At 40.7% G+C, this 12,423-nt stretch overlaps 1 protein-coding gene across 4 annotated transcripts in view; it reads left to right on the top strand.

The window, feature by feature from the left end:
- LOC110290724 (alcohol dehydrogenase 6-like) overlaps positions 1-11,471 on the top strand; it is a 28,172-nt gene extending 16,701 nt beyond the window's left edge. Inside the window, exons 6-9 of one of the 4 annotated variants that reach the window (XM_085835490.1) lie at positions 4,268-4,528; positions 5,682-5,817; positions 9,902-10,040; positions 10,967-11,471. In XM_085835490.1, coding sequence (XP_085691616.1) covers positions 4,268-4,528; positions 5,682-5,817; positions 9,902-10,040; positions 10,967-11,024 — 594 coding nt within the window. In that variant the 3' untranslated portion in view covers positions 11,025-11,471. Of the gene's footprint in view, positions 1-4,267; positions 4,529-5,681; positions 5,818-9,901; positions 10,041-10,851 lie in introns of all 4 variants that reach the window. The other 3 variants (XM_085835491.1, XR_015046660.1, XR_015046659.1) reach the window with 3 other exon arrangements.
- Positions 11,472-12,423: the final 952 nt, after the last annotated feature.

Raw genomic sequence — 12,423 nt, 5'->3', positions numbered from 1 at the left:
CCTGCTAATCCATGAGCATGGGAGATCTTTCCATCTTCTGAGATCTTCTTCCATTTCTTTCTTCAGAGACTTGAAGTTCTTATCATACAGATCTTTCACTTCCTTAGAGTCACACCAAGGTATTTTATATTATTTGTGACTATTGTGAAGGGTGTTGTTTCCCTAATTTCTTTCTCAATCCATTTATCCTTTGTGTAGAGAAAGGCCATTGATTTATTTGTGTTAATTTTATATCCAGCTACTGCACTGAAGCTGTTTATCAGGTTTAGGAGTTTTCTGGTGGAATTTTGGGGGTCACTTATATATACTATCATATCATCTGCAAATAGTGATATTTTGACTTCTTCCTTTCCAATTTGTATCCCCTTGATCTCCTTTTGTTGTCGAATTGCTCTGGCTAGGACTTCAAGTACAATGTTGAATAGGTAGGGAGAAAGCGGGCAGCCTTGTCTAGTCCCTGATTTTAGTGGGATTGCTTCCAGCTTCTCACCATTTACTTTGATGTTGGCTACTGGTTTGCTGTAGATTGCTTTTATCATGTTTAGGTATGGGCCTTGAATTCCTGATCTTTCCAAAACTTTTAAGGGGTGTTGGATTTTGTCAAATGCATTCTTGGCATCTAATGAGATGATCATGTGGTTTTTGTCTTTGAGTTTGTTTATATATTGGATTACGTTGATAGATTTCTGTATATTAAACCATTCTTGCATCCCTGGTATGAAGCCTACTTGGTCATGATGGGTGATCGTTTTGATGTGTTCTTGGATTCGGTTTGCAAGGATTTTATTGAGTATTTTTGCATCAAGATTCATAAGGGAAGTTGGTCTGAAGTTCTCTTTCTTTGTTGGATCTTTGTGTGGTTTAGGTATCAGAGTAATTGTGGCTTCATAGAATGAATTGGGTAGAGTACCTTCTGTTTCTATTTTGTGGAATAGTTTGAGAAGAGTTGGAATTAGGTCTTCTTTGAAGATCCAATAGAACTCTGCACTAAACCCATCTGGTCCTGGGCTTTTTTTGGTTGGGAGACTATTGATGACTGCTTCTATTTCTTTAGGGGAAATGGGACTGTTTAGACCATTAATCTGATCCTGGTTTAACTTTGGTACCTGGTATCTGTCTAGGAAGTTGTCTATTTCCTCCAGGTTTTCTAGTTTTGTTGAGTATAGCCTTTTGTAGTAGGATCTGATGATGTTTTGGATTTCCTCAGGTTCTGTTGTTATGTCTCCTTTTTCATTCTGATTTTGTTAATTAGGATACTGTCCCTGTGCCCTCCAGTTAGTCTGGCTAAGGGTTTATCTATCTTGTTGATTTTCTCCAAGAACCAGCTCCTGGTTTGATTCTTTGAATAGTTCTTTTTGTTTCCACTTGGTTGATTTCAGCCCTAAGTTTGATTATTTCCTGCCATCTATTCCTCTTGGGTGAATTTGCTTCCTTTAGTTCTAGAGCTTTTAGGTGTGCTGTCAGGCTGCTAGTGTATGCTCTCTCTAGTTTCTTTTTGAAGGCACTCAGAGCTATGAGTTTTCCTCTTAGGGCTGCCTTCATTGTGTCCCATAAATTTGGGTATGTTGTGGTTTCATTTTCATTAAACTCTAAAAAGTCTTTAATTTCTTTCTTTATTTCATCCTTGACCAAGGAATCATTGAGTAGAGTGTTGTTCAGTTTCCACATGAATGTTGGCTTTCTATTATTTATTTTGTTATTGAAGATCAGCCTTAGTCCGTGGTGATCAGATAGGATTCATGGGATAATTTCAATATTTTTGTATCTGTTGAGGCCTGATTTGTGACCAATTATATGGTCAATTTTGGAGGAGGTACCATGTGGTGCTGAGAAGAAGGTATATCCTTTTGTTTTAGGATAAAATGTTTTGTAGATATCAAGTAAATCCATTTGTTTTATAACTTCTGTTAGTGTCCATGTGTCTCTGTTTAGTTTCTGTTTCCAGGATCTGTCCATTGGTGAGAGTGGGATGTTGAAGTTCTCCCAGTATTATTGTGTGAGGTGCAATGTGTGCTTTGAGCTTTACTAAAGTTTCTTTAATGAATGTGGCTGCCTTTGTATTTGGAGCATAGATATTCAGAATTGAGAGTTCATCTTGGTAGATTTTACCTTTGATGAGTATGAAGTGTCCCTTCTTGTCTTTTTTGATAACTTTGGGTTGGAAGTCAATTTTATTCGATATTAGAATGGCTACTCCAGCTTGTTTCTTCAGACCATTTGCTTGGAAAATTGTTTTCCAGCCTTTCACTCTGAGGTAGTGCCTGTCCTTTTCCCTGAGGTAGGTTTTCTGTAAGCAACAAAATGTTGGGTCCTGTTTGTGTAGCCAGTCTATTAGTCTATGTCTTTTTATTGGGGAATTGAGTCCATTGATGTTAAGAGAAATTAAAGAAAAGTAATTGTTGCTTCCTGTTATTTTTGTTGTTAAAATTGGGATTCTGTTCTTGCAGCTGTCTTCTTTTAGGTTTGTTAAAGGATTATTTTCTTGCTTTTTCTAGGGTGTAGTTTCTGTCCTTGTGTTGGCATTTTCCCTTTATTGTCCTTTGAAGGGTTGGATTTGTGGAAAGATATTGTGTGAATTTGGTTTCGTCATGGAATACTTTGATTTCTCCATCTATAGTAATTGAGAGTTTTGCTGGGTATAGTAGCCTGGGCTGGCATTTGTGTTCTCTTAGGGTCTGCATAACATCTGTCCAGTATCTTCTGGCTTTCATAGTCTCTGGTGAGAAGTCTGGAGTAATTCTAATAGGCCTGCCTTTATATGTTACTTGACCTTTTTCCCTTACTGCTTTTACTATTCTATCTTTATTTAGTGCCTTTGTTGTTCTGATTATTATGTGTCTGGAGGAATTTCTTTTCTGGTCCAGTCTATTTGGAATTCTGTAGGCTTCTTGTATGTTCATGCGCATCTCTTTCTTTAGGTTTGGGAAGTTTTCTTCTTTAATTTTGTTGAAGATATTTGCTGGCCCTTTAAGTTGAAAATCTTCATTGTCATCTACTCCTATTATCCGTAGGTTTGGTCTTCTCATTGTGTCCTGGATTTCTTGGATGTTTTGAGTTAGGATCTTTTTGCTTTTTGCATTTTGATTGTTGTGCCCATGTTCTCTGCACCTGAGATTCTCTCTTCCATCTCTTGTATTCTGTTGCTGATGCTCGCATCTATGATTCCAGATTTCTTTCCTAGGGTTTTTATCTCCAGCATTTGTCTCACTTTGGGTTTTCTTTATTGTTTCTACTTCCCTTTTTAGATCTTGTATGGTTTTGTTCAAATCCATCACCTGTTTGGTTGTGTTTTCCTGTATTTCTTGAAGGACTTCTACCTCTTTAGCAGTGTTCTCCTGTATTTCTTTAAGTGAGTTATTAAAGTCCTTCTTGATGTCCTCTACCAGCATTATGAGATATGATTTTAAATCTGAGTCTTGTTGGGTTCTGATGATGGTGAGTGGTCTTGGTTTCTGTTAGTAAGAGTCTTACATTTGCCTTTTGCCATCTGGTAATCTCTGGAGTTAGTTGTTATAGTTGTCTCTGGTTAGAGATTGTTCCTCCTGTGATTCTGTTAGCCTCTGTCAGCAGACCTGGGAGTCTAGCTCTCTCCTGAGTTTCAGTGGTCAGAGTACTCTCTGCAGGTAATTTCTCCTCTTGCATGAAAGGTTCACAGATATCTGGCATTCCGATCTGCCTCCTGGCTGAAGATGAAGGCCCAAAATAGGGCCTATCCCAAAAGCTGTGTCATTTCTGCCTGTCCCAGAAGCTGTGTAGCTTCTGTATTCCGCACTCTCACCTGCACAGACTAGCCTCTGAGGGATCCAGGACCCAAGATGGCTCCCCCAGGTGCTCTGGCAGAGCCCTCCCGGGCAGACACCTCTCTTCTGGTGGGGAAGGTGCCCGGATGTCTGGAGCCCAAAACGGGGTCTGTCCAGAAGCTGTGCCACTTCTGGAGTCTGCACTCTCACCTGTGCAGATTGGTCTCTGAGCCCTTCCTGAGATTTGAAACCCTCTCCTTTTGGGTAGGTTTTTGTTAATGTGCTAAAAGTATTACACACCTAGAAATAGCCTAAGAACTAAAATTCTCTTGATGCATTTTACTTGAAAATGCCCTTTCCTTCTATCTCATGAAAAGCCACTGTCTTGGCCTCCATAAGTTGGTAAGGACTCCCAGGACTGGGAACAGGGCACAGGCAGAGGCTGCCTTACTTGGCGTGAGGCTTGGCTTCACTCTCTACCACAGAGGGAAGTTTCTTTTGCTTTGAGTTTCTGCCTTTCTACCTAGGTGACCCCAGGCTCTACCTGTGCCGTGTTTGGCCTCGGAGGTGTCGGTCTGGCTGTCATCATTGGCTGTAAAGCAGCAGGAGCAGCCAGGATCATTGCTGTGGACATCAACAAGGACAAGTTTGCCAAGGCCAGGACGGTGGGTGCCACTCACTGCATAGACCCACGGGACTTGGAGAAACCCATTGAGGAATTTTTATTTGATATGCTGAATGGTGGCGCAGACTTCTGCTTTGAAGTCACTGGAAACAAAGAAACAGTGGTATGTGATCATTGGAAGTGAAAATTACTGGTATATTACACCAGTTGATGCTTAATACTTTAATGTATTGAACATCCTACATTTTGTCCCACATTTCTCTAATTTCCTTGTGGGCCACCACATGCCCATCAGGACATGGTCACCAGAGCTCTGTCAATTCGCTGTCCCACTCAAACAACAAATCTGCCCTTGAGATCATTTTTTCCTTCTCTGTTCCCGCACATGGCTCCTTCAATTAACCATAAAAAATTCCCTCTCAGAGACTGACTGCATGACAACAAGTAGCCTAAGATGACTGTCATTTTCAAGGCAGATAACTTAGATGAGATCAGGTTCCACTAAATTGTCCTAGAAAACAGTGAGCTTCTTAATTTCATTAAGATCTTTCATGTTAGATGTGAGCTTCTGACTCAAGAAAAGCATGTCCTCATCTTGATTTAATGAATCATTTTCAAAAACCTGGAGAAAACCAGTAGGGATTTTTCTACCTGAATATAGTTCATACAAGGAGATAAAAGGGAAAGGTAGTCACCTCAGACTCTGAGGAGAGCTTGCCTTTGGTCTTTGATACATTTTTGTTGCATGGAAGTTACCTGGAAAGCAAAGAGGAATCTGGAGTCCTTTCTAACCTTGGTCTTTATTCCAGCATTGAAAATTTCTTACAGTTCACTGTAGATAATCCTCTCACATGAGGAAATATACAGCAAAGCCTTTATCCCAGTCTTGTTCTGAGAAATAGCCTTGGAAATCACTAATGGGAAGATGGCGGGTGGTCATTTTGTTAGCATGTCATCTCATACAAACATCCGAATGTCCCCTTTGATATGTAGGAGAAAAACATCAACTCAAACGAACCACCCACGTAACTATCAGTCTTTATAAAAACAATCATAATTTTTATTACCACAACTATAACGGTCTTCCTCTTTATTCCATTTGTTGAATCCTACAATGCCTAGCGCTATGCTAGGCAGAAACAATGTCTTAGCTACTTTATAGAACATCTCCATAATATCGATAATGTTATCAAAAAGTGAAATAGAAAACCAGAAAGGAACTCATAGGCCGCTAAGCAGTGAGACTGGGTAAGACTCAGGTTTGACTCTGACCTACATGGTTCATCCCTTTTCTGTCTTGCGTTGCTTTACAACAGGCAACTGCCCTGGGCTCCTGCCACAAAGACCACGGGGTCTGCATAATTATTGGATTAATAGGATATTGGAGTTCAATCAACATCAGTAGCCAGTTGTTCTTCTCAGGACGTACTCTGAAAGCTTCTGTTTTGGGAGGTATGTATGGAAAAAACAGAAAATGATGGAGATGAGGAGACAGAAGGAGGAAATAGAAAAATGGGTCAGGAGAACCTAAGAAAAGACATTGATCAATTCTAGATTACAGTGCTTGTTTCAACTTTTTAAAACCCATATTTAGAGAGTGGATACTACCTATGTCCTCTGTCTGTCTCTCTACGAATATTATCTCATGCAAGGAGAGAAAAAAATATTTTAATTGACTTGCAAAACAAACAAACAACAAAATACTACTTAATTCAGTAGTCCTTAACCTTCTTAATGCCTTAATACATACAGTTCCTTATGTTGTGGTGACTCCAACCATAAAACTATTTTTGTTGCTACTTCCTAACTGTAATTTTGCTACTGTTATGAATCATATGTAAATATTTTCAGAGATGGATATTTGTCAAAAGGGTCATCATGCACAGGTTACAAACCACTGGTAGGTGCTCGGAATGTAACTTGGTGACAGAATACTAAAGCCCAAATTCAAAATGACCTAAACTTTAATAGTATCAAAATCAATAAGTATACCCCTATTTTGATCAATAGGTATACCTCAGTTCGGTTATATAAATGCCCAATGGGGTTCCTTCAGGTATATGGTCAGCTATTAATAGTTATTGTCAAGCAGTATAATCTTATCCAGACAAATGTGTTGTCATCATACCAAATCAATGTTCTTAAAAACAATAGATTCATAATTGTCAAGGAATATTACCAAAGGGAAAGATACTTTAATAACAAGCAAATGCAAATTCTCTCATCCAGAGAAATACATCTTTTCATGGAATCCTTGACTTGCCATTATTTAAAGCATAGAACTTTAGAAAAAAAATATTTATTTAATTTTTTTCTTTTGGTTTTTGAGACAAGGTTTCTCTGAGCAGCCCTAGTTGTCCTAAAACTCACTCTGTAAACCAGGCTGGCCTTGAACACAGAGATCCATCTGCCTCTGCCTCCCATATTTAAAAAGTAGAAAAGAAATGAAATTATGTACTCCTGCTTAGGCTTCTCAGCTTCTCAGCAAGCAACCTGATTTTTTTTTAACTTTTTAGGGCTCATTTATTATAATGTATGTGGATGTTTTGCCTACATGTCACCACTTGAGTGCCTAGATACACAGGACAGAAAAGGACATCCAGTCCTCTGAACTGGAGTCATAGTTATAAGCTATGTTATGAGTGCTGGAAATCTCCCTCTGGAAGAGCAGCAGTGCTCTTGACTGCTGAGCCATTGCTCCACACCACAATGTGATTTTTAAGAAGACTCTAAATAATGTGAGTTCTTTAACAAAAACATGAAATTAAGAGATTGCTGAACACTGGGAGCTGCGCTGGCCAAGCTATTGGTGGCAATGGATTGTCAGACGTTAGGAGACTCACCCACTTCATTTATACCATGAGCAAAGGCCTGTAAGGGAGGTGAGTCCTGAATCAGCTGAACATTGTAGCTCCAGTTCCTCTATGTGGACCACTGGGTACACACCACAGCTGTAGCCTTATGCTGTGCCCATATGCGAGGTGTTCCTTCAAAATGCATGTGTCTAACTTAGCTTTGTAAAAACACATCATGTTATCTTAACCCTCATAAACCAACAAATTATTCACTTAATATTCATTCAATGATCATAAATGAAGCTAATTCCTCCTACACAGAGAGAGTATAGTCCTCTGGTTTTACAGTTTCCAGTAAAGGGTATTATTTATGTTGGGCAGACGGGTCTCCTAACTTCCTACAGTGAAGAACTTCCCCTGCTTAAAATCCAATTAGTGCCCTCGCTGAGAAACAACATGGTTTTACTTTGTTTTTTGAGAAACACTGCCTAATTTTGTCTATGTGCCTGGGTCCTTCCTTCTCTATTCATTTTACATTATCTTAGTGTGAGGATGAGAGGGTGGGAAAATCCATGCCTCCATGCATACGTGGAGGTCAAAGGATAATTCTGTGGAGTGATTTCCACAAAATTCTCTTCCACTCCACTCAGACATGGAAAGCTCCACTACACCTTTAAAGGCTCCCAGGAATCCAGTCAGTTCTCCAGGCTTCTGCCCACTGAGCCATCTACCCAGCCCAGCCTTTCTTAATGTTCTTCCATTGAAATAAGACATAACAAAAAAGTATTAGCCGGGCGTGGTGGTGCACGCCTTTAATCCCAGCTCTTGGGAGGCAGAGGCAGGTGGATTTCTGAGTTCGAGGCCAGCCTGCTCTACAGAGTGAGTTCCAGGACAGCCAGGGCTATACAGAGAAACCCTGTCTCAAAAAAAAAAAAAAAAAAAAAAAAGTATTTTTTACATGCATACAAAGATGCTTCATTATATCACCAGCTAAAAAGAGAAAGGAAGAGAAAAGAAAAGAAGAGGAGGGGAAGGGAGGGGAGGGGAGGGGAGGGGAGGGGGGAGGGAGAGGGGGAAGGGGGAGGGGAGGGGAGGGGGAGGGGAGGGGGAGGGGGAGGGGAGGGGGAGGGAGGAGAGAAGAGAAGAGAAGAGAAGAGAAGAGAAGAGAAGAGAAGAGAAGAGAAGAGAAGAGAAGAGAAGAGAAGAGAGAAGAGAGAAGAGAAGAGAGAAGAGAAGAGAGAAGAGAAGAGAGAAGAGAAGAGAGAAGAGAAGAGAGAAGAGAAGAGAGAAGAGAAGAGAGAAGAGAAGAGAAGAGAGAAGAGAGGAGAGAAGAGAGGAGAGAAGAGAGAAGAGAAGAGAGAAGAGAGAAGAGAAGAGAGAAGAGAAGAGAGAAGAGAAGAGAGAAGAGAAGAGAGAAGAGAAGAGAGAAGAGAAGAGAGAAGAGAAGAGAAGAGAAGAGAAGAGAAGAGAAGAGAAGAGAAGAGAAGAGAGGAGAGGAGAGGAGAGGAGAGGAGAGAAGAGAAGAGAAGAGAAGAGAAGAGAAGAGAAGAGAAGAGAAGAGAAGAGAAGAGAAGAGAAGAGAAGAGAAGAGAAGAGAAGAGAAGAGAAGAGAAGAGAAGAGAAGAGAAGAGAAGAGAAGAGAAGAGAAAGAGCCAGTGAGGCACATAGGCTAGAACAGATACCACGAGTTAGAATTTGTACCTATATATAGAAAAGTTAACTGTTGGAAGAGTTTGGGACCGTTTTGAGAGTGGGTAGGAAGGCTAGAGAACCTGACATTAATTGGAATAGAGGAAAGTAAACACAAGGGTTGCAAAGATGGCTCAGCAGTTACAAACATGTGTGTTTTGCAAAGGACCTGAGTTCCTAAATCCCACAAGGTTCTTGGCACAGTGCAAAATATATACTCTTTTTGAAACTCAGAAGAGTAGAGAATAGACATCATGAGGCTCGTGCTGCTTTTGTGGACCACATCTTTACTCTCAGAGGACGCATTTGAATAATTTCTACTCACTCGTTTTCTGCTTCCCTGGAATTGCTGCCATCATAGTCTTCTCTTCCCCTAGATTATTTGGACCATTCATGAAGCTGCATGTCGAAACACACAGACAGAGATGTGTCTGCACACAAATACGCACACATACACACATATGCACACACACATGCATGCACATGCACAGAAAGAGAGATGCATTTCTATGCTTTTAGAGAGTGCTGTGCTGAGGATCGAACCTAGAGCCCCGTGCACATAGCCCCATGTTCTCCCAGCTGAACTACTTCCCCAGCCCCCATTTCTACCCTTTCAATTCATTCCAAGGCTGTGGCCTTCATTATACAGTTGAATTGGATGATCTGCAGAGATTAGATCCAAGGTGGGAATACCACAGATGTGACTTAGTTTCTGTTGACTTTGTATTAGTTCCTCTGTGTCAGACATCAGCGCCCCCCCACCCCACCCCAGAGGAGCACAAGCCTGTGTGTCGGCTGTGTGGTGGGAACAGTGCCTGTCCTGACTGGGGCAAGTGGACGAGGCAGAAAACATCTCTAGCACTTTAACATGGTCTTTCTTTCCTCCCATCCTCCTTCCATTTTTAAAGTCTCTTTTTTACCATTTGAGAACTTCATGCGTGCCAATATGGTATGATCAAATCCACACCCCATTCTTGACATGACCTTTCTTTTATAGTGAAACCTCATGAGTGGAATCCTTCATAAGTCTGTGTTATTTTGTGTATTTCCAGGTTGGAAAACCAAAGAGGAAATTCCTAAGCTGGTTTCTGACTATATGGCACAGAAGTTTAACCTAGATCCTCTGATCACCCACACCCTGACTCTCAGTGAGGTCAATGAGGCAATTCAGCTAATGAAAAGTGGGCAATGGTAATCACTTGTCACGTCTGTCTGTGTCTGGATGTGGTGACAGGGGGTTGTCACTGCTACAGTACTGCACAAAGATCTACCCTTGACCCCTGAATTTTGCTTTATTGCTGATTTATAAAATACGTGATCCTGGGAGTATTAAAGTAGTAGATAGCATTCACATTATTTCCTCATACAAGATGGAGCTAAAGATGCCATCCCATAAAGTTAGGATCTAAGTTTAGGAACACAAGTTACAGAGCTGGAGAAAAGATTCTGCAGGTGAAAGCACTTGCTGCACCGATGAACATCCTGGCTTTAATCCCCAGTACCCCATAGAGAGGGTAGGAGAGACCCGACTGCACAAGGCTGTCCTTCTGACTTCCTTATGCACACTTGGCACATGTCTATACTCTACTCCTCCCCACAGTAAGATAAAATATGGAAAGAAAGACTGAAGCCACTTTACAAGAGGGTGTACTTATCATGTTCATGTTTTGTTTCTGTGTGGGGATTGTCTATAGAATTCCTACTGCTAACACCTCCTCCCGGTAGAGACTGACCCGAAATGACACCAGCACTTCTCTCAGTTAAAGCTCCTTACCTACTCTATCACCGTGGAAACTACATGTTGCTTTGTTCATTTTTCTCCCTGCTTGTTAATCTGTCCCCCTGTTTTTACCCAATATCAAAGGAAGTGATACTAGTTTATAGGTCTAACACACGAGAATTTGAATCTAAAACCCATGGTTCGTCAGAAATTCCTCAATGTTTTCTCTTTCTTCTCTCTCTATCTCTCTCTCTCTCTCTCTCTCTCTCTCTCTCTCTTTAGTATCCGCTGTGTCCTGCTACCATAATTACAAGAGCTACATATTTCATCATGGATCATGATTTAAAGGAATCCGCCACACAATGCTTTTCTATTTTCTTGGCTTTCATTTACTCAGCAACAATTTCGTATCAAGCTTCTCACCTGACCACACCATCGAAATGAATCCCATGTGACCCAATGCCATGGAGATCCAGCCTCCCTTTTACAGCCACGTTCAAGTTGATGTGAATCACCCAATAGCAGATGCTGCAGATGAAGGCACACCAAGAGGCTCCATTGGACAGCTGTCTCTACCTAGGGACACACATTTCCTCACTCACTGGATCTTTCCCACGCTGTATGGATCCACACATGAAAGCTCTGGGGATGGTCCACACGGTGCAGAATTCCCACCGGAGAAATAACTGGAACTGATAAACAATTGAGCTAGTGTTTAGGTCACACCACCAACACCACAAGAACCAATAGTGTGGTTGTATGACAATAGCAAGGCATCTGATACGGAAATCAAGGAAGCAATCTCACAACTGCTATGAAATTGATCTCACAAATAAATTAACAACATAGAAACAAATTTAGTCAAAGGTGAAATATTTCTACAATAAAAAGTATAAAACATTGCAGAGTGTCATGGTATACTTCTTTAATCCAAACATCTTGATGGCCAAGGAAGGCAGACTATGTAAGTTCAGGACTAGGCTGGTCACATAGCAAATTCCTCACAGCCTGATTGTGTAGAATTGATCATGTCTCAATATAGACATATTTAAATATATACAAAAATGAAAACAGTCTTTGTTCATGATTCAAGAATTAGAAGAATCTATATAACAATAGGTCCATGCTATCCAAAGAGATCCACAGATTCAATGCAGTCTTAATAAAACACCAGTAAAATTCCTCACAGACTAAAAAATAGCCTTCAAATCTGTATGAAACCTCAAAAAATGCAAATAGACAAAGAAACCTTGTTCATAAAGTACAAAATGGGAGCCATTATACCCCAAAATACAATACTGAGTTGTAGAGACCAAAGCAACAAGGTTTGGCAGAAATCAGAATCACAGATCAATGGAACAGAACAGAGAGCCCAAGAAACCTGAGCACATGCAAAGAACAAGCTAAGAAGGTGCTAAGAAGATGCATCAGAGGAAGCAGAATATTTTCAATTATTGGCCCTGGGGAAATTAGATATGGAAAAAGTAAAGCTGGGCTTCCCTCTTTCTCTTGAGCCAAAAGTTACAAAAGTGAACTCTAAGCACACTGAAGTCTTCAATGAAGGGACCTCAACTACTATAAGAAAACAGAAGGAACAATTCTGGACCTTGAAGATGGACCAGGAACGGCCGGACAATGTCCCCTAGGCATAGGAAACAAAAGCAAAAGTAGACAAGTGATTATTGCCAACCAAAAAGCTTCTGCCCAGCAGGAGAAGCGGCCACCGAGTGAAAAGGCAGCATGCAATTGCAGTGTAGGTCTGGAGTACAGTAAGTAACAAGTGCTGGTGTGCTTAACCATTGTAAGGGGAGGACAAATAACACACTGTGTATCTCACATCCCAAAAGAAAGGAT

The sequence above is a fragment of the Mus caroli genome, unplaced genomic scaffold, assembly GCF_978045245.1.
Source record: "Mus caroli unplaced genomic scaffold, Mus_caroli_1 scaffold_3, whole genome shotgun sequence".
NCBI lineage: Eukaryota > Metazoa > Chordata > Mammalia > Rodentia > Muridae > Mus > Mus caroli.
Note: the sequence above shows the minus strand (reverse complement) of the source record. Positions and strands in the feature narration are given on the sequence as shown.